Source organism: Alligator mississippiensis, chromosome 1 (genome assembly GCF_030867095.1).
Source record: "Alligator mississippiensis isolate rAllMis1 chromosome 1, rAllMis1, whole genome shotgun sequence".
NCBI classification, from domain to species: Eukaryota; Metazoa; Chordata; order Crocodylia; family Alligatoridae; genus Alligator; species Alligator mississippiensis.
In genome coordinates this window covers 118,563,520-118,588,196 of record NC_081824.1, presented here as the reverse complement: position 1 = coordinate 118,588,196, position 24,677 = coordinate 118,563,520, and the positions used below count along the sequence as shown (strand labels likewise).

General features: G+C 42.2%; 1 protein-coding gene across 7 annotated transcripts in view; it reads left to right on the top strand.

Annotated features, from left to right (window-relative positions):
* The window catches only part of MAP7 (microtubule associated protein 7), a 204,440-nt gene that overhangs the window by 127,785 nt on the left and 51,978 nt on the right, over window positions 1-24,677 (top strand). For 6 of the 7 annotated variants that reach the window (XM_059713421.1, XM_059713420.1, XM_059713417.1 and 3 more), the window contains exons 4-6: window positions 15,650-15,813; window positions 17,966-18,080; window positions 21,339-21,449. In XM_059713421.1, coding sequence (XP_059569404.1) covers window positions 15,650-15,813; window positions 17,966-18,080; window positions 21,339-21,449 — 390 coding nt within the window. Of the gene's footprint in view, window positions 1-8,955; window positions 9,057-15,649; window positions 15,814-17,965; window positions 18,081-21,338; window positions 21,450-24,677 lie in introns of those variants that run through there. The other variant, XM_059713426.1, reaches the window with a different exon arrangement.

Sequence of the window (24,677 nt, the reverse complement as noted above, 5' to 3'; positions counted from 1 at the left end):
TTTACAGAGTGACTTTGGGATTTTTTTATTGGAGAGTTTTCAGTTTTCAAATAGGGAACACCAGAATTCCTGCTAGGGAGGCCAGTGGCAGGACCCAGGCAGAGGAGCTTACTCAGAGCTGGCACCTTGGACCCAGCTGGAAGTGGCTGACCTCCTGGCCAGTTGGGACCAGGAGGACATGGTTTGACAGCTCAAGGCAGTCCACCACACTAGGAACATCTTCCGGGTGATAGCTGCTCCGATGGCCAGGCAGGGAGCCCACATGGTAGTAGTGCCGCACAAAGGCAAACTCTGCAACCACAGCCCACCGGCAGCTGGCCCAGCCTCTACTGGCTGTGCAGTCCCCATCCGGGTCTGGGAGGTGCACAGCAGGTCACAGCCAAGCAGCAGCCCCCACTGCCAGACTGCTGCAGTGGGTAAAGGGTGCAGGGAACTCTCAGGGCTGCTGCAGCAGTCCAGCTGGCACAAGGGGTAGTGTCCCCAGGTACCAATTGGCTGGGCCCCAGAAGCTCCTGAGAGCGAGTAGCCCTGAGCTACTTGCCAGGGCAGCTTTTTATACTGCTGGGGACAGCACAGGTGCTGGCCCCGGGCTCTAGCTCCCCCTGGCTGCAGATCCAGGGGGAGCCAGGCAGGGTTATTTTGCCTCAAGTGGCACAGTTTGCCCCACACTAAAGTGCATGTCTAGGCATGTGCACTGAGGCAAAAAGCCCTGGCTCAAATTTGTACCGCTTCTATTTGAGCTGCTGCAAGCGCACGTACTTGAATGTGTGAACACACCCTTGTTGTCTATGATGTCCTCTCATGCTCATTTCCTTTGCCTTTTCTCTTACCCATACTCTGGTCAAGTAGACACAACCAAATTCTATACTAAATCACCATTAAGAAGTGTAGGGCTTACTACAGCCTATACTTCTCATCTAAGGAAAACTTAATGGAATTTTGAATAGCAATGCATTCAGCAATTATGTAGGATAATATAAAGAGCAAGTTTGAGCTAATGAGAGCAAGGAACACAAGAAACCCAAGAAACTTTTATTTTAGTATGTATTTATGGTATTGGAGAACTGATCTAATTATGCAGACTCTGGGGAAATATTATAGTGTAGTCAAATAGAGAGTTGTATAAAAGTTGCACTGTCTTTTTGAACACCGATTAATCCCACTTGTACCATTGTCCCTCAGGAGTCTCTCAACTAAAGACAATGGAGAACACTAAGTTAAGCAAGAGGAGAAGCAAACTTTTTCTGCTTATGCACAATAATATCAACTTATTTTAGTGGATATAAATTACTGTTGCTTTTTATGGTTAAGCTGTACTGTTGTTATGTGCAAGTGCAGATAACTTAGATTCTCCCTGCCATATATGCTATGGATAGGATTATCACGAAGCCCAGTTTTCTTTCCATAGTTATGTGACTGGATCTACCTTCATGTGAAAGTCAGTGGGACTGTACTCATGTCATAAAGGGCAGAATTATTTATTTATGGTGATGATGCACAAACCAGAGAAAAAAGGGATTGGTAATCAGATTCCAGATTAATGTTACCATACTGGCAGGTGGAAATCCCATTTTTCAACTTGCATGTGGTGCAAAATTCATACAGAAGTCACTGAGTCACAATACCATATTTTCTCACATACAACATTTGGGTCCAAGGTGCCCAAATAAGATGTGCATCTTGTTTTTGGAAAAGCAGGTTAGGAAAAAATATTTTTCCAGAGTTATGGCTGTAGAGAGCAGACACAAAGTTTAATCTTCAGTTTGCTTACTCTCCCTTTCCTACTCAGCCAAAAGCTATAACCCTAGTTGCTGCTGAAGACTGGTCTCCATGGGCGGATCAATGATTTTAAAAAGAGCAAAAAAGTCTGCAAGGCTATGCAAAAAATTCTTTTTCTCACTTAAGTGCCAGTTTGGGGGGCTGATATTTGGGGAAAAGGTGCACATGGTTATGTGAGAGCACATAGTGATTGCGTAATACCAGGAAGCCATTTTTTTTCATATACAGTGTTCAGACAAGAAAACTTCATTTGAAGGTGCAGTGTTTCTGTAATGCAGAGCTGACCCTAGCTTTTTACAAGCTGAACAAAGCATGCACATTCATGAGTAGGCATCTGTCAGAACTCGATACCATTCTTGTCCCTAAACTCTAGAAAAATATATCAACATGTTTTTGTCTTGCTGAAAACAGAAGAAAAACTTAGCTTTCTGAACCGCTAGTGTGTGTTATTTTTCAGAAAATGCTTTAAACACTGAAGAACTGCTAGGTCTACATTGGAAATCAAAATGTAACTTGGCCTGATGCAGCAATTTACCCTAAGAATGTTGTGTTTCATTAGTAAGACTGTAGTTAAGAATGTACCAGCACTTACACTCTTTGCCTACATATTTAAATGGAAAATATTTCTTCTGGGTCACAGATTGACAGGAATAAGAACCAGGAGATAGTCAATGAAGCCAAAAAGGGTAAAACTGATAAATGGAGATACTTTATTACACTGTGCATAAATCAACTTGTGGGACTCATTGTCGCAAGATAGCGCTTAGGACTAAAATGGAGTCAGTTTCAGAATAGTACAGGATGTTTAAATGGATGGTGAGAATGTCCACAGTTACTTTGGATAGAATTAAAGAAAATAGAACAGATATAAATACTCCTGCTTCTGGATGTGCTCCAACCACTAGCTTATGGAAAAAAACATCCTTGTGTGCAGGGTATACTATCTCTAGCCCAAGAAGAGTCAAGGCCACACAGTTTCATGTATGTTCCACATACAAATCTAGGTTTATCCTCTGACTTGGACCCTTATTCCAGGGCCCAGAGGCCTTTCTCTTTCAGGGGTGGATTAATGCACAGGCCCATGGGTCCCCTGGGCCTCCAGGGGCAGCACAGCCCAACAGGCAGGCATCCTGGCCATGGACATCTGGGGCAGACAGCACATGTCCCCTCCTCTCCAGCCAGGGCCAGGAGCTAGGGGTGGCCATGGGACTCTCTGCAGGTAGCAGTGGCTTCCTGTGGTTGTCTGCTGCCAAGAGGCCCCCTGGGTGGCCCCGCTCCTGCTTCCTGCCATCTGTGGGCAGCTGCCAACACCAGCACTGCTGGGACAAGCTCAAACAGCCCCATGCTGCCTGGGCCAGCAGAGGGGCGGGCAGGCAGCTGGGGACAGAGCTTATGCCCTCCAAGCTGACCCCATCCCCGTCCCATCCTGTGGTGGCAGAGGACCGCAGCTCTGGCTCCCTGACACCCACAGGGTGGAGGGGCTGGGATGGGCCCAGGACCGCCTTCACCTCCATAGTGCTTGTGCCCTCTGGCTCACCCTGGACATGCTGAGGAGGCCACAGGCCCCTGGCAGGTGTAGAGGGAACGTGCCCTTTGCCTGGAGGGGGCCTCCAATTTTCTGTTTGCCTAGAGTCCCCATAAATCTTAATCTGCCACTGTTCCCTTTGAATCTCTCCTCCCCACTTCAGGGATTTGTACAGGATACCAGTAGATTTCTGTGGCAGTCCTTTCCAACTGAGCTGGTTTAGTCCCTTATAGAAATCTGGTAGCCAAACAGAGCTGACTAGTCCCAGAACCTATAGCTTTTAAAAGGCCAAGAGCACCTTGTTATAGGTGCTGAATTCTGCAAAGGTGCATGATATTTCTTGACTAATGAAGAAGTAGGATAGTGGGCCGACTGGATGATTCAGATGACACCATGAGTTGAGTCTTAGTTCCTTTTGTTCTTCTCTATTAAGGATTTTCTCTTTCAAAATGACTGCTTTGTACCGGACAAGCTGGAGTTTGCAAATGAAGTGGGAACTGGGGTTTTGTTTTGATCTGCTCTATGAGGAGTGAGTAACAGCCACCTAACTTGACAGAAGTAGCGTTGTTGTTTATAGCTTGATCATCCAGGGATATGAGAGGCAAGGTCTTTTATTGGACCAACTTGCCTAGTTGGGAAAGTTGTCAGTTGGACAGTAAGAGCCCTTTATCAATCCTGGGAAAGAGGCAATTACAGGCAAAAGATTTTGCTGATGGAGAAGTCAGGGCCTTTGGGTCTGGACAGACCTGTCACAGACAGTCCTCTTGCAAGAACTCATGCACTGCTGCAAGAATTACTGAGTGCCCGGATACCTAGTGATGAGCACAGTATAATTGTTGACACAGAGAAATGTTGTCAGCTGGACTCTGAATCAGTTTTGCATCAGCCGCGTTGCCTTTTGTCCTTTCCATTTTGTCTGTTGTATCTTGTCAGTGAATCATGGTGCACTCTGTGGGATTTAGGTGGGAGACCTAGGGTGCTTCTAGACAGGTGGGGGGAGGATGAGATGCAGCACTTTACTTTCAGCTCAGCACACCCCCGCACCAAGCACAGGGCATGCCCAGAAAAGGAATCGTGTCAATGTGACCCAATCTGCCCGGCATCTGTAGAGCTGGAGTGCTTCAGCGGGACTTTTTGGCACTTTAATAGCTGATTCAATCAGCATCAAAAAGCCGCACTGAAACACACGTGCTATATGGTCACTGAGTGAGCCAGATACAGTTCCTCTAACAGTAAAGCACTGTTTTTTGGGAGTGGGGATCCGTGTTTTTCAACACTCAGAAAGTCACATTAGCAGCAGTTGGGGGCAACAGCTTTTTTGCATTGTTTTACCAGTTTTACCAGCCCATTGCTTATGCCACCTCACTGTCTTTCTCCTTTATAGCATTCTGGAATTTATGGGATCTGGGATGAACCACTATTGTTAATCCAGAATATAAGAAAGCCTTTCTTTCACCTTTCAGGAAGGAGTAGATAGAGTGATGGGCAGTTTGCCACAACCCTACTGCTAGACTGGAAATCAGAATTAGTGGGTAGGATAAAAGGCAATCTGAGATAAACCTACTTGCAGTTTCCATGGTGCATGTGAGTTCCTAAACCTATGTTTAATATGTCATCCATGAGATTCCCACCTCCCAAATTTTATTTTGGGGGTCAGAATAATAGCCCATCACTCATGTTCAGCACACTTTGCCCAAGAATGGGCTACAAGCAGGTGCTTTCCTGTATTGCCCTTGAATTCTGTTTTCCCAGCTGTTGAGAAATGAACACCTAGGGCTGACATGATGTTTTAAATTGTGTTGTGCTGAGGAATGGTTCAGCTTTGAATGGTGACATATAACAATTGCATGCAATATGGCATCTTAATAAACTGATGTGAAATTGCTTCATTCCCAAATGGAGAGCTCAGCATACCCCAGTGAGGCATGAATACATTGTGTATCCTTGCATGAAATATTATTTTGCAGCTGGCAGTATACTTCATCTCTGTTTGTCCATCAACATTTTGATTTAATAGCTGTCTAAGGCCTGTGTATTACATTATTAGCAAAGCAATGATGTCTAGACTGGCAGATTGGCCGTATGTCTCGGTATGGAATTTAGGTGGCCAGTTACTTGTATCCTATGCATTCTCACAGAGAGATGTCTAAAACGTCTGTGCTGTTGGAAAAATTAAGTTGCATGAGGTTTTGTATGAGTTTAGCTCTTACTGCAAACTGGAATTGGGATTTTATTAATACCTTGGTATTGCACTGCAGTGCATTCTAGTAGCTGAAGAAAGAAAAAGGAAAAAACTTTTTCTAGAGCTAAAAGTTGAAATTTAATTTTAGAAATATCCCATAGATTCAGGGCAATTGTCAAGCCTTCAGAGGTTTGTCAACTATAATTGAAAACTTTCTAACAGACCAAAAAGTGAATTGTTTAATAAACCAATGAACAATATTGCAAATCTAGAGAGATTTTTTTCAATTATGTATTCAGACAAATTGAATTACAGGTGGTCTCCTTACATCAGTCTTCCAGTGAGAACTGATCTAACTTGTTCCCTCTTTTTTGCTAGATCAGGATCAGTTTAATATCCAATATATTCTATGTCAAACTCAAGGAAATTTGCTTTACCTATTTCTGACTTGCGAGTATATCATTAGTTCTCTATGGTTCCAGGTTTCAAAAGTTATGGAAGGCTATCCAGCTCCATATGCACTGCTACACACAGAGTGAAGGTCTTGACTGTGTGTTATATAGCAAATACTACCACTTTGTTTACCAGTGGTGTTATTTTCCACACTTGCCCTGGTTGCAGTGCACTATATTATGTATCACATTTATCTTATTCACAACAGTAGTAGAGTAGGCCATTTTACAAAGGAAAAATAGAATTACATCTGACTTCAGATCAGGGATTTTGACATCTTAGGCCCCAAAACAGCTCCCTGTTCGGCAGGTAAGAGTATTTTATGCAGCTGACTTTAGCCACATAAGTGGCATTTTGTTTCACGCTCCCCTTCAAACTTGCCTTGCCCTGGTGTGTATGCTCAGAAAAGTCTGCTTCTCATATGCTCTGTCATGAGCCTGCTCCAGTTGGGTGGGCATGTAAACTCCATGTAAAATCCCTGAAATGTTAGTTGCAGAAAAATCATCGCTAATGACTATTTGCCTGGGGAATGGAAGACTCAGGTTCTAGGCCCTGCCTTACCACAAAGTTTAAACCTTCATCTTCCACTTCTTGGTCAAGCACCCTAGCAATGAGGCCTTGAGATAGACATTACTGAGAGCCCCCTGCCCCCTCCCCCTATTGGCAGCCAGATATTGGCAGTGGGAGATATGTGGGACTGAATGCAGAGCCAGCTTGTGGGTATTGTTCAGTGACATGGATGTTGTCCTGTGGGGCAGAGGGTCCTAGATTCTGGCTCCTGTCCTCAGTGGGCCAGAAATTATCATATTTATATTTTTAACCGCTGATCATTAAATGCAGAATATAAAACTTCCCTTGGGCTCAAGAGACGGGGCCAGAGCCCAGGGCCCTCTTTTTTTTCTTTTTTGTAAAAAATGATAAAAGTATGAATGATTCAGAGTGTTTTAAATGTTTTCTACATACATATTTTTCCATGGCTATTGTACAACTTTGTATTTGGCCTTACTTTTATTTATAGGCTGATATCTCCTCTCATCAGGTAGACATGTAAAATGACTGTTTCATCTCCATGCTGAAATTGCTGTGTGCTCCATCTCTGCTTCCCACTGTCATTCTGATAAGCTATTTCTTGCATCGCTTGTAGACTCTGCATGGACCTTATAGATTTCAGTCAACATGATCCCATTATTTTTACTAGCTTTTTTAACTAGTGATGATCGTTCTTGGTTCTGTCAACTGCTATGGCTTTTATGTTTTTGAAATAACATTTTCTATTGTTCCTTGTTTTTTCTCCCATGATAAATGTGTGCAGTTAACATAATAAACAAAATGTCTCATCAGTTGACAGTTACAGGGGTAAGTGTCAATATGGAGAACTATGGTCTTTTGATACAATAAGAAACACAGGATTAGATAAGTAACCCTGGGATTCTTTCATTAAATCTATTACTAATGTTTCATTAAATCTATTCTTTCATTAAATCTTCAACCTCCCATTCTGTTTACTGATCCAGATCATCCATGATAGCCAGGCAGTGTAGGTTGAGTGTAGATGAGAGCTGGGAGCAGCGCCGACCCTAGGGGTGTGCATGGCCTGGGGCATATCAGCCTGCGCAGGGCCTGTGGTGGGGGGTGAGCGGCCAGTAGGGCTGTGCGAAATTTTGGCTGTCATTTTCGTTTTGGAGATGTTTCAGCGCCTGAAACACCAAATCTGAAATTAAACAAAAAGCTCAAAAACATCTCCGAAATGAAACAAAATCATCCAAAGTGAAACAAAACCACTCAAAATGTTTCGGAGACGCCCCCCAGGAATAGTCCGGCACAGCCCCCCTTTTAAAGTGCTGGGAGGCTGGGGCTGGGTGGGGGATGGGTCCGGTCAGGGTAGCCGGGGGGGCTTCTCCTATGGCTCCCCCTGCCCAGGGAGAGGCAGGCATAGCCGGAGGAGCCACAGGAGAACCTGCAACTGCCCGGTTGTGCCTTCCTCTCCCTGTCTGATCCGAATCTCCGAAACAGATTCAAAACTCTGAAACAGATTCGGCTGAATCGAAATGGAACAGTGATCTGAAACACCAAAATGAATCACTGTCTTCCGAAACAGCCGAACCCAAAACTAAACATAGACATTTCGCACAGCCCTAGTGGCTGGAGTGCAAAGCTGGCAGTGCGTAGCAGCCGCGCAGAGTGGTGTTGCTGTTGGCGGAGCCTGTACTGCACTGTCCATGAGGCCCGGGAAGGTTGCCCTGATTCACTCCACCCCAAGGGACGGCTCTGGGTGGGAGCATAATGCTATTTTTGTATTCCCCTCTTAGGCTGCATACAAGCATTCATTTCTAGCAATGGAATATTTTCCCTGTGCCAGAAGGGTTTTAAACTTTTGGGCTAGGAACTGACTCTTTGTTTTGTGCTTGTACAGCACCTAGCACAGCACGTCCATGATTGTGACTTTTAGATGCTTCCTCAAAACAATACTGCTTCAATACAATGTTAAATAAGGATGTGGCACACTTAAAGCACCTTTGTGGAGGGAAAAAGGCATTACATGCAACTATTTAGAGCAGTTTCTTCTAAGAGTCTGAGGTAAACTGCAAAGTAGGATAAGCCTGGAAGTATGTGCTGAATAACCTGACTAACCAGGCTGTGTTAATCACTTTGGCTTAAAAAAATGGTTTTCCTTCTGTGAACTCCTCCTGACTTGCCCTAGTTTTCTGGAACTTAAGAAATTCTGACAACACTAAAATCAGAAGCCTCGCTGGAGCCAGAGATCAGTGACATTAGAGAATGATTCACTCCGGGATATTATCAGAGGACCAGGAAGTGCCAGGAGGATTTCTAAGACAAGAAAATAATATTTGAAAAGATAAGTTCGAAAATTTCTGTGGTGCATGTCCCCTACAGCATGATTAGTCAGGAGCCTCCTCATCTGGATCTGTCATTAACTCAGCTTTAATTACAGCTTTGAAGTTCACCTTTAATTTGTGTAGTCAGCCATTTCAGTGGGTTGATGGAACGTTCCCTTTTTTTAGCCCCGGTTAAAGAACCGGAGATCCATTTTATTGCTAATGTGGCAAGGAGGTGATCCGTGTCTCGGAGAGAAAGAACGGAGAATTTGGCAGCAAGGTAAGGTGAAACTGTGTGAAGTTGAGAAGCAATTGCTGATGACAGTCCTGTAAAATCAAAAATGATAGAAGGCTGCAAAGCTGCTGAATGCTAGAGAATCTTCCATTAATATAATTCCTTCATTTAAGATGGCCATAGTAGAAAATATTGGAAAGGAAAGTCCTAGGTCAGTCTGATTCTGCAAGGACAGTAACCCAGGGAGCAAATAGGTTGAGTAGCCCTGCAGCAGAACCAGGGGAAGAGGAGCTGGGAAGGTGTAAGTCCTAGTGAACTGATGAAAAAGTAGATTTCTCATTGCTTCCACTTTTTCCAGCCAGCGTTCGAGCAGCAAGGGAGTCAGCCCTCACTCATACATTTCTTTTCTGCTTGCATCCTATCCTAATGCCCTTGCTAAGCATATGCACCTTGTTGTTTGTTTGGGTCTTTCTAACCAACTGGAAAGAGAGATAACAAAGCAGGTTTAGTTATATAAAAACAAACATTTTCACCAATGAATATATGTCAGAAATGTGCATGTTGCACAGGAGTAAGTCTGCTTCATCACAATTATACCAATTGACCTTGGTAAAATTGACTGGTTTCAAGTTGAAAGTGTCCCTTTAATACTCATGGTCTGGTGTTTCCTTTATGCTGTTCCATTGCAAGTTCAAAATGAAGCACCAGGAATACCTGTGTTTCTGCGATGTGTCTTTTTTGGTCAGTCTTAACATTTTTTTCCTATGTGCTTTTTTAATTTGATTGCCTGTGGGAGGAGTCTTATGATGAGGTAAATCTCCAATCAAAATAAACTAGAAATAAATTCAACTACTTAAAATGAAAAGTATCTTATGAGCTCTAGAAAAGGTGATTAAAAACACTAAAGTCATTGATGGATTTATAAACTGAGTCGATGTTGGAGAAGGGGGAGGTTAGGAAGGCCCGTGTTCTGCCTGTGGTCTTATATCTAACTAGTGTACAGGTGGGTGTACTAATATGCAAACAGGCAAGATCTATTAATAACTTTCTTATGGCTCAACCACCGAGTCATGCTTTCATGCTTATGCCTTCATTGTTATATCATATGATTTGTTCTTTGTACCTTATATAATAGGTTAACACGACCTTCAGTGTAGTTTCTTTTTTTCCACCCTGGTTTTATCATGAATAGTCTTGCACTGTTATTTTTTAGGCATATAAATGTTTATATAGGCATATAAATATGCCTAATGTTTTAGGCATATAAATGCTTTTTGATGGATCAGGATCAAAAAACCTTCATTGAAGACAACCAAGAAATGGGTGCTACTATACTACACATAATTTGTAGATAGATTAGATACATGGTTTGCTTTCTTATACCAGTTGCAGGCTGTGAATTTCTATGACAACAGCTGTGAAAAGAAGTTTGTGGGAAGTGTGAGAGACGTCAGAAAAAGGAAAAGCAAATTTTCTCTGCATTTCAACACTTTAATCTTTGCTCGTTGCTTGAAATATTAACTTTGCTTGGATTTATGTGCTTCTAGAGCAGTATTTCTCTCTCTGTGAAAGGTATACATAATTTAGCTGAGGTGCAAACACTTGTTTCCTCACATTTTTGTAAAACTTTCCTTGGCACATCCAGCAAAGAGTGAAAGCAGTCAAAACAATATGTTCTGCTGCTAATGAGAGTTCATTTTAGAACAATTGCTACTAAAAAAGTAATGAATATTTAGAGGTGTGGGTAGGTATATGAGTACATGCAAGAACAGAAATGTTTCTTTCTTGAGAGTAATGATAAACAATAATCCCTAGTATTTATACCCACCATTGAAAGCTTCACCAGGCTGTCCAAACACATAATTGGGAAACTCAAAATGAAGAAGCTTTTTGCTTTGTGGGACTTTCATTTCTCTTTGGGTATTAGGTAAAGAGCAAGTGGCTTTTTAGTTGCTTTACATTTTTTTAAAATTGATTTTACTTGTTTTTATGTTTTTAGTTTAGGTCATATCTCTATGTGACCTTATAACCATAGGTGATGCATGGGCGGGCGGCATCGGGGAACACCCCCCCCCCCCTTTGCTGTCAGCAGTGGAAGTCCTTACACGCCAACATTTAAGCAGAAAAATATTTTCAGCCTCTATCAACCTGAATAGGAATCTTGAAATCTCAAATATATTGGTTTTTTTTATTCTATCTACCTGCTGATCATGACAGGCCAGATCCCACACCTGTTTTCATACAGGAACTTCCATAAGCAGTGTCCTCAATCTAATCTGCCAAACTGAACAGGGACAGAAGGTTTACAATAAACATATATTGCCCTTTGGAGTAATATATTGGTGGGGAAAGCTAGGGGAATTCAACCAAGGACAACTTTTTTCCTTATATTCCTTAGTTTTCCATGAATATGTATCTAAAAAGATAAGCATATAGGATACAAAATAATACAAACTGCTGTCATGATATTTAATTCTCCAGCTGGAATAAAGGTGATAATTACAGTACCACAGCCATTGGCACAGCTATTTTGGATTTTTGTTCTGTTTTCTTTTTGTCCTTACCTTCCTTCAGGAAGTACTTTCAAACATGCTAAATGAAAATACTTTCCAAAAGTGCAGATCATAGTTTCATAGTTGATAGGGTCAGAAGGGAGCAGCTCATCAAGTCTGACCCCCTGCCATGTGCAGGAAAGAGTGCTGGGATCAAACGACCCTGGCTAGGTGATTATCTAGCCTCCTTTTGAAGACCCCCAGGGTAGGAGTGAGCACCACTTCCCTTGTAAGTTGGTTCCAGATCCCAGCCGCCCTGACTGTGAAGTAGTGCCTCCTGATATCTAACCTGAATCTACTTTCCGTCAACTTATGCCCATTATTCCTTGTTATTCCCAGTAGTTAACAGGGACTCTCCCATGGCCTGCTGGTCTCCCTTGGCCAGTTTATAGACGGCCACCAGATCCCCTCTCAGCCTTCTCTTGTGGAGGCTGAACAGGTTCAGGTCCCTTAACCTCTCCTCTTAGGGCCTGCCCTGCTGCCCCGGATCATGTGGGTGGCCCTCCTCTGGACCCTCTCCATGTTGTCCACATCCCTCCTGAAGTACAGCGCCCAGAACTGGATGCAGTACTCCAACTGCAGCCTGACCAGTGTCGCATAGAGGGGGAGGATCACCTCCTTGGACCTGCTCGTGATGCATCTGTGGATGCATGACAAGGTGTGGTTAGCCTTACTGACTGCGTCCTCACATTGGTGGTTCATGTTCATCTTGGAGCCTATAATGACTCCAAGATCCTTTTCTGCCTCTGACTGACGAGAAGGGAGTTCCCCAGCCTGTAGGTATGCTGCTGGTTCTTTCTCCCTAGGTGCAATACCCTGTACTTGTCAGTCAGTATTGAATCCCATCCTGTTCTCATCCGCCCACCCCTGTAACCTGTCCAGATCCAATTGCAACCTGTCCCTCCCTTCTAGCGTGCCCACTTCTCCCCACATCTTAGTGTCACCTGCGAATTTGAACAAGGTGCTTTTCACCCCCTTGTCCAAGTCGCTGACGAAGATGTTGAACAGTACTGGCTCTGAGGACCAAGCCCTGGGGGACCCCATTGCCCACATCCCACCAGCTAGAAAATGACCTGCCCACCACCACTCTTTGGGTGAGGCCCTCCAGCCAATTGACGACCCATTTGACTGTGTAGGCATCAACACCAAAATCTCCTAATTTTTTAACGAGAATGGGGTGAGAGACGGTGTCAAAAGCCTTCCTAAAGTCCAGAAAGACCATGTCCACTGTGACACCTGCATCCCAGGATTTTGTGACCTGGTCATAGAGGGCCACTAGGTTGGTCTGACAGGACCTGCCTCTAATGAACCCATGTTGGTTGCCCCTAAGCATACACTCCCCTGCTTGCCCCTCACAGATCATCTTACTACAGTAAACAGGCTCCAGTCATGAAGGATGATCCAGATGGTCTTGGAAGATCTGGAAGTCTCCTGCTCACCTTCAATTTGTCTTGTAGTTCTAATGGCTAGAAAATTATATTTAAAGGTTTGCTTTTGGGGATTGGCTTACACTAGAACAATGGTTCAGGGCAATGACAAGGGTTAATTGCTTTCTGAAAGCCTGTATGTGACACAGTTTCCTTTAAGGCCCACTGTGTCTGCAGCCAGCAGACACACAGGCTAGGATATTGAAGACATGTACCACACTGTTCCATAACATGAACGGTGTACCCAAACAGAGATAAGGGACTCTTCAGTATGGGGGGGGAGCCCTCATCTTAGATTCATGTACGGAGTAGGGGGAAGGGTAGGTGGCTGCTGCACTCTGATTTTGGCCCTGAGCCTGAGTTGGGGCCACAATCAGACCCACAGCAGCCTCCTGCCCCGCCCCCCCAACACATGCATACACTTTTCCTCTGCAGTTTCTGCCTCCACCCCTTCCCCCCATCTTACTGTCAGGTACAGCTCAGCTCCAGCTTGGACAAATGTACGGCAACCCTGCAATAATTAGATTCTGTACCTTTTCCCTTGCAGGGTAACAGAGTTCCAGCCTGCAAAGGGAAGCTTGGGGCCCCCACTGACACTCCCCCACCCTCTGCCCCACACACTGAGGGCAGGGGGCAGCAGGTTGGGAGCGAGGGATACTGGTTTGGGACTGGCCATGAATGTTTACAAATGGGTCATGGTACAAAAAAGGTTGAGAGCCACTGGACTAGATGAACTCCTGAGATCTCTCCCAACCTTTGTTTTCTATGATTCCATGGATAGGGTGTTCCAGTTGCTCATCTCTCACAAGCAAGTGTCACTTCTATTCAGAATTCTCTGCTGTTCTACATCTGCAGCAAAATTATTGGTGCCACCCATTTTTCTCCGTGCAGTGTTTGAAAAACCAAAATTACTTGAAGTTGTTCCCATCAGGTAGAGACAACAGGTGCAAAGCGTACTTGGAACATATTTGTAGCTGTAAATTTTGGAAGGAAATCTGCATAACCACACACACACATGCAGTTTAGAATACACACACAAACTATATACCAGGAGGCCATGATTTGTTTAGGGTTCTTCCCAAGAAGACTCACATGGAGGGCATGGTGAAAACTCAGATGGGATTGAACTATAAGAAATAAGTCACAGGTCTTGTTTTGAACATTTGCAAAGATTTTGATTTTTCTTGTTAGTATATATTTGCAATATACAAGGTGATTGACAGTTGGAGTTTTCCAATGGGGGACATTGTTGTGCCAGCAGTCTCACTCTCCATATAAATTTATAAATTGTCATCTCGGATTTAGGAAGAGAGGCTTCTGACCCTTTTGGTAACTGAAGCTCTTGCTGACACTTAATTCATGTGCTTCTCTTTTGCAGTGTTGCCAATGATCTCCTTCTCTTTATAAGCCTCCCACACAGTTCTCAATGACATTTGTGTTGTTTTTACCTTCATGTACACAGCTCTGCTCATAAATGTGCTGAAGGTTCTAGTGTAAAATGTCATAGATATTTCAAAAGCAAACAAAATGAAAACCTGAAGCCTGAAACTTTCATGACAGCATTGGAAAAGGTCCAGTCTTATCAGACTGTAGCAAGTTAAAGCAGAATGTGTTTTGGGCCTATGTTCTGGACAGAACCTGTATGAACATTCAAAAAGTTGTGGAGAGTAATATTCAACTCCATTGCATGTTTGCTTCAGTTAACATTTCTAAAAACAAGTTGTTCAAGACATTTCAGGAGCAGAAACTGTGTAGTATGTTGCAACACATTCACCTTAGTTCTTGATTCTTTGGTGAGTTATTTGTCACTTCACAGAACAGTAGAGATAGCTGCTGATACAGTCAGTCACTGAGGTCCAGTCCAGTTCCCATCAGTCAGCTGGAGTTAGATCAGGTCCCATAAAACTATAATGTCTGACCTCTTTATTACAAAGGAGAATAGTGCTCACCTTTCCTTTTATCCTGAGAACAGGTAAAAAGCAGTCAGAAAGAGTGATTAACATTTTTTTTGCATTAGATGAATGTTGAGAATTACTATGAAATATTGTCCAGAACCAGGCATGTGTTTATTTTTATATCCTGCTAGTTAGGAGTCTTAGGGTAAAGTTGTAAGAACCATGATCAATAGAAAATAATCCACTCTGTATTAGGCTTGTTTCAGTTTTCACTGAAACTCAAAAAAGGGTCCACATTTGTCAAAATACTTAAGTTTCATTAACTTTTCTCATACTTAAAATGATGTATGTTTTGCATGGATACCATGTCGGTCTTAGCTTTCTTCTGAAGTGTTAATATTGCTGTGCTGTAAATTGTCTGAGGCTTTTAGGTAAATAGAAGTCTGCTGCCTTTTTTTTTTTTTTTTTTAACAGTTTCATCTTTACAACTTAGCAGATCTGAGTGTAGTTTTTGCCCACCACTGCCCAGTGGGTGTGAAACAGCCTTAGACATTCCCTCTAAAATTGGGATACACACATGCATACGTTAGTTTAGGAATTTAAAAATACTATGAGATAATTTCTTTATCATAAATCAGATTTTACAATAAAGTGATTTATGCAAATATAGTTCATGCACTTGAAGAAAAGTTGCTCAACTTATGGTGGGCTGTCCAGGGTGTATCACAATTCCAAACAAATGTATACTTCTGCTTATCTTATAGCTGCAAGAGAATCAGTTTGGTTAGAAAGAGAAGAGAGAGCACGGCAACATTATGAAAAACATCTGGAGGAACGCAGAAAGAAATTAGAAGAGCAGAGGCTAAAAGAAGAGAGAAGGCGAACTGCAGTAGAGGAAAAACGAAGACAGAGAATAGAAGAGGACAAGGTAAGAGAGAGTCCCTTAAACCTCTCAGCTTGCTTTCTACTAGATGCAGTAGCAATAAGCAAAGTAGCATTTAATTTGAAAGTTATCAGCAGGCTTGGAATATAAGGCAAAATTAATTCAGGATAGATTGTAAAAGAAAGGTTTTTTAAACATTGCAAAACTGATCTACCTGGACTTGGGGAACATGTTTTATTTATAGTAGACTTGTGTTCAGTTGTACTGCAATACCCAAAAATGAATTGTTTAGTTCCTTTCTGACTGACTCTAGCTTGCTCGCCATTTGGTATAAGTGTAGTTAAGTACTAGCTAGCTAACACGTTGCTCATTGGAAAGAATCCTGGTTTTCTTTGTTTAAAAATTACAAATTCCTGCTAAAAACCCTGCAAATTCTCTGATTAAAAAACCCAAAATCCCCAATTAAAATGAAATGCCACTGTATACATTGATATAAGTTGAACATAATGCTTTATTGATATTTTTACCATTTTAAATCCGTTTGGAAGCCTACCAGTGTCTCGATCACTATAATAAAATAAATTCTAAATACCTATACATTTTGGCATTTGATTTTGGGTTCTTTATCATGGAAAATCAGAGCTCCCCCTGCCCCCTTTGCTCACCAAGACGTGGGTCCAGCTGCAGCTGTCACCTGCCACTGCTTTGTAGCGCTGAGCAGCCCTGACGTGCTGGTGCCCTGTCCATGCCATTGCCCCTCACTCCCCACCCACAGGCCCCCACCCCCACAGCCCTGCTGGATTGGGCCCCCAGGTACCAGGGCTATGGGGCCAAGAACCTGGGTCTGTAGCCCCTGCCCTCACAGCAGTGCCCGAGCCCCAGCTGCTGCCCATGGCTCCCCCTCCCCCATGGGCACCACAGCTGGAGCAAAGCCTATGGTGGGGGTCAGGTGCAGGGTGCCCACTGCAGACTTGGGCTCCCCACCCTCCTGCCCTCCCCCTGGGCCCTCTACAGCCCAGTGGGCAGGGCCCAATGCAGCAGGGCAGAGCAGGGTGGTGGGGGTGGCTCACCCTACCACTGAGAGCTCCATGCTGCCATGACAAGGCGCACCTGCTGCCTGCCCAGCAGCACTGAGGGGCATAACTCCATGCTGCCACCCCCATTGCTGCTGAGCTGGCAGGGGCACCTCACCATGGCTGCATGGGGCTCCCAGCAGTGGCATAAGCCTCCCCACCCCGTTCTGCCCTGCCACACTGGGTCCTGCGTGCTGGGCCACGGAGGCCCCAGGGACAGGGCAGCAGGGCAGGGAGCTCGAGCCCACAGTGGGCAGCCTGCCCTGCACACAGATCTGTGGAGCACATGCTCCCCACGCTGCCCCGGGACTGTGTGTAATAGCAGGGAGCCAGCTCCCTTCCCCTGCCCCCCAGATGAGCCACCCGTGGCCCCCTCCCACTCCCCACTGGGGCCCTACAACTGCGCATTCTGGCCCTGGGCCCCAAGCCCCATGCACCACCCCAGCTGGATACCAGCCCCAGCCCTGCCCAACTGCCTCCCTCACTATGGGGGCCTCAATCCCCAGCCTCCCCCTTTCAGATTTACCTGTGGGGAGCTGCTCCCCAAGCTGCCTAATAGCCATGTGCATGTGTGCATGCGCACATACACATAGCACATTTCTCCTTAAAATGAGAAAAATCCTCATTTTTCCACGTTTTTCCACGGCAAATGGAAAACTTGGAAAAACTCATCACAAAAACAAGTACATCACATACAAATGTAATAATTTGTTTCAGCTTAATTGATCCAGTAACTACTTGGTGTCTGACCTTGATCAAGTCAACTCTTCCTTCTGGGCCATTCCTTGCTTCTTGTTCTTTGCCTTGTCTAAACAGTGCATGGCAGAACCTCGCTCAACGTGCGTCTCATGTGGCTAGTGCAACAGGGCCCTTACTTCTCCTAGGAACTTCAGGGACTCTATTAACACATATGTTGTGACTGGTCTCTAGCCAACCTCTTATTTTTCAAATACATTTTTAATGGCCAGAAAGTCCTGTTTTAAACTTAATCCAGCTGATTTGCGTGGAAAATGTACATCTCGTTTATTATATGCTGGTGGTAGTTAGTGTTTATAGCAATGGGGAAGTTAGTTAAACAGCCATGCTGTAAACAGGTATGTTTGTGTTATCCTGTTGCATGTAAGGAGCGACATGAAGCTGTTGTACGCCGCACAATCGAGAGGAGCCAGAAGCCGAAACAAAAGCAAAACAGGTGGTCCTGGGGTGGAGCTCTTCATAGCAGCGGCATTACTAACACAGGTAAAGGGGGAGATCCAGTGTCTCAGCCAAGGTTCCTGTTTTTATGCTGATTGGGGTATGCCTTGTTCTGATACACAGGAGGATGCTGCAGTGTGAGTTGGTTTATGTTCTTTATGCTTCATCTTAGCACTGTTTTGAATATGAACAAATTTCTTAACGTTATACTCGACAGAGAAGAAAGAAAGGAAAAGTAAACTGAATCTTACTTTTCACCAAGGAATTAAGTAAACCTACACTTCTATCTATAGCTACAACTTCTAACTTCTGCTGTTTTGCTTGTATAAGTACACATGTGTGTATAGGCCTACCTAAGCCACTGCATGCAAGTACCATAGGGAGTATCATAAAATTATATAAAGAATTTCTGCTGGCAATGATCAGATCTTACTCTTGAGATCATACAAGTAGGAAGGGGAAAATGTTCTAATAAATGCTGTATTATTTATAATATTTATCAAATGTTCAGGAACACAGAGTTTGGAGGATTTTTCCCCTTTTCTCCTTAAGAAATTAAAGATTGACAAAAATGCTAAATGTAACAGAAATTTTTCCTCCTTTTCATATCTGAAATGGATATCTAAATCTGTGTAAGCTGCTTAAGAAATGTGTTATGTTTTTAATGCATACATTTCAATTACTATTTCATCCTTTCATCAAGGAAAAATAGCATGTGCAGCTATCTGCTCCAGGACAGAAAATCGTAACCTTGCATATATTTCATTTTAAATTTAGTGTTAAAGGTTATGAAGAGGTTCTATTTGTTACTTACCTTACCTTTATGTAATTTACTTGCTTTTTTGCTTTCTTTCCTTTGAAAAACATCCTTGTCTTGCATTCTGTCCCTAGGTTTTTTTGTTGAATCATCATTCACCTTTCTCGATTTAGCTGGCCTGGAGCACCATTTCAGATCTCTGGGTGGTGCTAGAAAACCTGGTACATAAGTCACTGTGGTTTGTCAATTCCTTCCCCTGTAGCTAGTCCTCAAGAAATAGGACCAGTAACTAAACCACCATTACTTAGACATGATGCATGCTTAACATCATGCTCCCTAGACTAAAATTGTTGTTAGCCCCCAATGTTTTTTGATTTAGTTTTGTTTAGTTTTGCTTTTGTTTTTTGTTTGTTTTTGTGGTTTTAAGTACAGAGAATTATTACTGACTGACTTAAAGGATTTGGCACAATTCACAAAAATACTATGTGCAATGTGTACAGTGTATTGTATCATGTTGCTTTGAGTTAAATTCTACAAACAATTCTAATCAACTAAAAATGTTGGAGTTCAAGAAGAATTTGAATGCCTACATTGGGCTCTATTTTGGCTTTGCTTTAATTTTGTTATATTGTACATGACTGTGTTTATTTTTATTCTGCCCATCTCCTAGGTATCTGATTAGTTGCACTAGCTGGGATTTTGCTCAAAAAATATTGAAAACATTTTACCACTTTTCTAACCAAGGAATAGTGTTTGGCCAGTTACGTATTAAACAGAAGTATTCAAACTGAACAGTACGCATTGAAGAATAATGTACATGGACATGGTTTATGAGAACTGGGTGACAAGAGATACGTAAGAGAGACTTCCTCAAGTGGATGTGCTTTATGCTTAATCACCAGTGGTTAGAGTGGCTTAAATCCTGGAATGCAGAGTTCCATCCATCTCCGTTCCAGTTCTCTTTCATCAGCGTTATCAACAATTGGATGTTCTTGTGCTCCATGTGAAGTAACAATAGATAAAACAGCATCAAAAGCAGTTGTTCTGTGGTAGTGGATAAAAAAATCAAATTGAAAAAAAATCCTCTCCTTTTCATCCCTCTACAGCTGTCTCATACACTTTATCACTCATATGAAGAGCATTAAGGAATCCTTCCATTAAGGATTAGTGGGGATTTTCATGCAAAACAATTTTTGTCTGTAACAAATGTATTTAAATGCAATTGGTAGGAACAGCTATATCTAGTGTTGATGTACTAAGTATCATGAAAATCTAGCTAAAAGGTAAATAATCTCATTTAAAAAATGACCTCTTTACTGTTGCTGAGATTGTTCAGACAAATCCTGATTTAAGAGATGACTTAAGCATGTGCTCAGGCCGTACTGGATTTCCATATATGAACTTCAGTGTTTTGTTGAACTGTAGCACATGCTTTAAGTACTTTGCTGAGCTGGTGCCATAAAAGTTGCCAAGAAAAAACTGTAAGTCTCTTTTGATCTTTTCATAGTCCGATTCCCAAACAGAAATCTGCCTTGGAAGAGCTTTAATTTAGGTACTTGTTTCCCCCTCCCCCTGAACCAATTTAGAGAAGAGAATGCACAGGGTCTGCCTGTCTGGCTGGCTAGTTCCTCATTTTATTCTGCTGCCCTTAACCTCTTTTGAAACAGAAAGCATATATAATCCATACTTGTGAAGCAACCATCCCATTTCAATAGAGTGAAAATACTGACTTTGCATCAATTCATTGTGCAAGTGGTGTAGCATGACACTGCATTCTAAAATCCACCAAGCATAAAGGCACAATAAAGCCCTTTTAATACCATGTACAAAGCCTGTGCCTTGTAAATATTCTTTAGCCTTCCACAGAGCATTTACTTCCTTTGTCTATTGCATTACATGCAGTATTGGACTGACGAGATTTTCCATCTACATTATATGAAGACAAATTACTCTGTCATATGGAATATGATGCCCACACAGAACCCATAAGCCTTTAGTCTTACCTTTGATTTTTTTCCTGTGCACACCATTATTTGCTCTTTCTCCTCACTTTCCTTCCCTTGTATTTTATCTTCCAGTTCTGTATCTTCATGATATTATCCTATCTCTTCATGGTATCAACCTCCTGGTTCACAACCAGACACTACTAAATATCTTCTTTTATAAATGGTATCCATATGTCTAGGAAAGCAAATCCTTCTTAATTTTCCATTTTGCCTAAATCAAGAGGGCAACCTTTCTGTAAATGCATTGAGATGAACATTGACACCTCATCTTGTGCATTAGCAGCCCAGATCTGCCACACTAAAACCTTGACTCACAGCCTGGATGTTTATGTGCAATTTAGTTTTTAAAAAAAGCTTTGTGCCAAATCTTTTAAGTTGCCAATAAATTGTTTGCTGAGAAATCATTTCATTCTTGTTTTTTTTAAGTTCTAGTGGTAGATCAGAAATTCTCTTGTTCTTGTTTCCTTCTCCCATTAGTGAACTAGGAAGTTGCATTATTGCATGTGGGCTGTCAATTAGCATTATCTCCATTTGTTTTAGATCCAGACAGGCGGTCTGTTTCAACAATGAACCTTTCGAAACATGTTGATCCAGTCATTAACAAGCGGCTCTCCTCCTCATCTGCAACATTACTAAATTCTCCAGACAGAGGTACATTAAAAAAAAAAGAAAGAAAAGAGAGAGAGAGAGATAAAAAAAAAAAGTTTGGTATGGATGTGCTGTTTTTAACAATCTCTGCAGATAAAATAAGTATCTGAAGTCATTTTCTGTGTATTATTTAAACAGGAATGAAAAGACTTCAAATGTGGAAAGGAGTAGATAGTTGAACGTGTTCCTTGCAAGGAAATATATTTCTCATATTTAAAAAAAGAGCTTGCCTGAAAAATCTTATTTAGTAAGTGCTAAAAGCAGTGCTTCTGTCAGGTTTTTAGTAAATGAGATACAGTTATAGAAACAACACATCTCTTCATAGCGCATGTAACCATTTTATTCGTGCACATTTATTTCCATTGGGCCATGTTATCATGTTTCTTTTTTCATTTGTATTTTGGTTCTAACTCTGGAATTTCTGAAAACATTGCACAAAGTTCTTCAGCAGTTAGTATATATCCATGGCTGATTTATTCGTAATTCAAGATGTGGCTTGTGTGATGTCTGTGTATTGATTTTTTTCTGTGTTCATTTAGTTGTAAAAGACAGCTCCATTTCACAAATGCTTTGATATTTGCAGGTCTGCACAAAGGACTGACAATCAGACCTGTTAATTAAGAGAGTAACATACAGTATTTGAATTGCTGCTTTTATTTCAAGGATTTATGAAAAGTAATGATGAGCTTAAAAGGAGATTTGTAAAATACTAGTATGTTTGATAGCCTCCTCTGATCAGAAATGGCACCTAGCTTTTTGATGAAGTATGCTGCAGTAACCACTTCTTCATCCTCAGCAGAGGATAAAATGAATATTCTACCTCGCCTCCCAGATTTGATTTTCTGTACAAGATGGCTCCGTAATGTATTCTTAAGAGTGCCATTTTGGGTTGTACTTTGAGTTGTACTGTGAAACTTGTTGGAAATCCTCATTATTTGCCTCTTAAAGAAAATGGCCTGCTAATGTGTTTGTTTCTGTATGGGGTTTTTTTTTTCCTTTTTTAACTTTTTATCCAGGCAGCTATAAAAACAAACTGCAACACAGGAGGCATATGTAGGAATTGCATGAGGCTGAAGCTATTACATATTTACAAAGGAAATAATATGCAACAATTCTTACAATATGTTCCCTATACCTGCAATTTAAAGATTATCTATGTAAAAAGATAAGAAATATTGAGTAATATTTTAATATTTAAAGCATTTGGCTACATACTCTGGCTTCCTTGCTGGCAATTTTTTACCCTCGGTTCAGAACAGGAATGGAATTCATATTTCTAAATATCTTTCCCTCTTTTGTCTCTTTTCTAATAATCTAACCTGATGGGGCAATTACTCCATCATCAACATGTCCCTTATTTTAGTATCCTACAGTTTCAGTGTAGGGGGATTTTGATTCCATCCACATGTGAGAAATTCCTAATCTAGCAGCTAAAAGCAGAAAGGATCTCATCTTTTCATTCCAAACAAAGTATATATGTGTTTCTGTATGAGTCTGTTTTTATATTATATATACTTACTAATATAGGTAATAATATTACATATAATTTTAGGTATATGTAAAATTGTTTCTTATGGTTTAAAATAGTTACTGAGACTCTGCTAATTCCAGAGAAGTATACCATCGTTCTAGGAAATTATTTAATTCAAGAACAAAAGGGTTTTGCCTTTGCTTTGGAATTTAAGATACTCATTTTATTACCCTTGATGTTTTGCTTTAACAACTAATAAAGATATGGCTTTATTTTCAGAAGTGTTGTTGAAAAATCCTGGGAAAGCAGTGGTGGTTGTGGAACATGCCAAATATTTCTATGAGGACTGTATCACACTCTTGCTGAGTTTGCCAGTTACTTAATATAGGTTGGTGAGAAACAGAATAGGTTAGTTTCAGTCAGTTGGACTGTTTTAAAAAGATTCCAAAGACTAACAGATTTGTAAAATGGATATTTTATACATAGTTCATCTGGGAGGGCAATACAGCAGTACACAGGCAATCCAGGAAGGTTTTGGAGAGTGTTGGGGGACAACTTCCTGGTGCAAGTGTTAGAGAGACCAACTAGGGGCTGTGCTCTTTTTGACCTACTGCTCACAAACAGGGAAGAATTGGGAGGGGGGATATAGAAGTGGATGCATCTGAGCTGCAGTCACCATGAGATGATTGAGCTCAGGATCCTGAAGAAAGGAAGAAAGGAAAGCAGCAGGGTATGGACCCTGGACTTCAGAAAAGCAGACTTTGACTCCCTCAGGGAACTGATGGGCAGCATCCTCTGGGAGGCCAGCCTAAGGGAGAAAGGAGTCCAGGAGAGCTGGTTGTATTTTAAAGTATGGGTTGGATGAATGGACTATAAGGTGGATAGAAAGCTGGCTGGATTATGAGGCTCAATGGGTAGTTATCAATGGCTCAATGTCTAGCTGGCAGCCAGTATCAAGTGGATTGCCCCAGGGGGTCAGTTGTGGGCAGTTTTGTTCAATATCTTCCTTAATGATCTGGAAGATGGGAAGGATTGTGCCCTCATTAAGTTTGCGGATGACACCAAGCTGTGGAGTATAGTAGATACACTAGAGGGTAGGGCTAGGATTCAGTGACCTACACAAATTGGAGGATTGGGTCAAAAGAAATCTTATGAGGTTCAACAAGGGCAAGAGCAAACTTGCACTTAGGATGGAATGCAGAAAAGGACTTGGGGGTTACAGTGGACATAAGATGGGTATGAGTCAGTAATGTTGCCAAGAAGGCTAACAGCATACAGGGCTGCATTACTAGGAACACTGCCAGCAGGTTGATGGCAGTAATTATTCAGTTTTATTCTGCATTGGTGAAGCCATATCTAGAGTACTGTGTCCTGTTTTGGGCCCCCCGCCTAAGAAAGGATGTGGACAAGTTGGAGAGAGTCCCGTGGAGAGCATTAAAAATGGTTTGGAGGCTGGGGCACATGACTTCTGAGGAGAGACTGAGGGAACTGGGTGTATTTACTCTGCAGAAGAGAAGACAGAGGGGATTGAATAGGGCTTCAACTAGGGCTGTGCGAAATTTCGACGGGTGTTTCATTTCAAAGCTATTTTGGCGCATTTCGAGCTCGAAACAGTGAAATCGAAACAAAAGGCTTTGAAACGAAACGAGGGCACCCGAAAAGTTTTGAAACGTTTAAAGTTTTGAAGCCAGGCTTGCTTGCAGCTAAACAGTAGCTAAGGAGAGGGAGGGGAGAAGAGGGGGGGACTGCTCTCTGATATT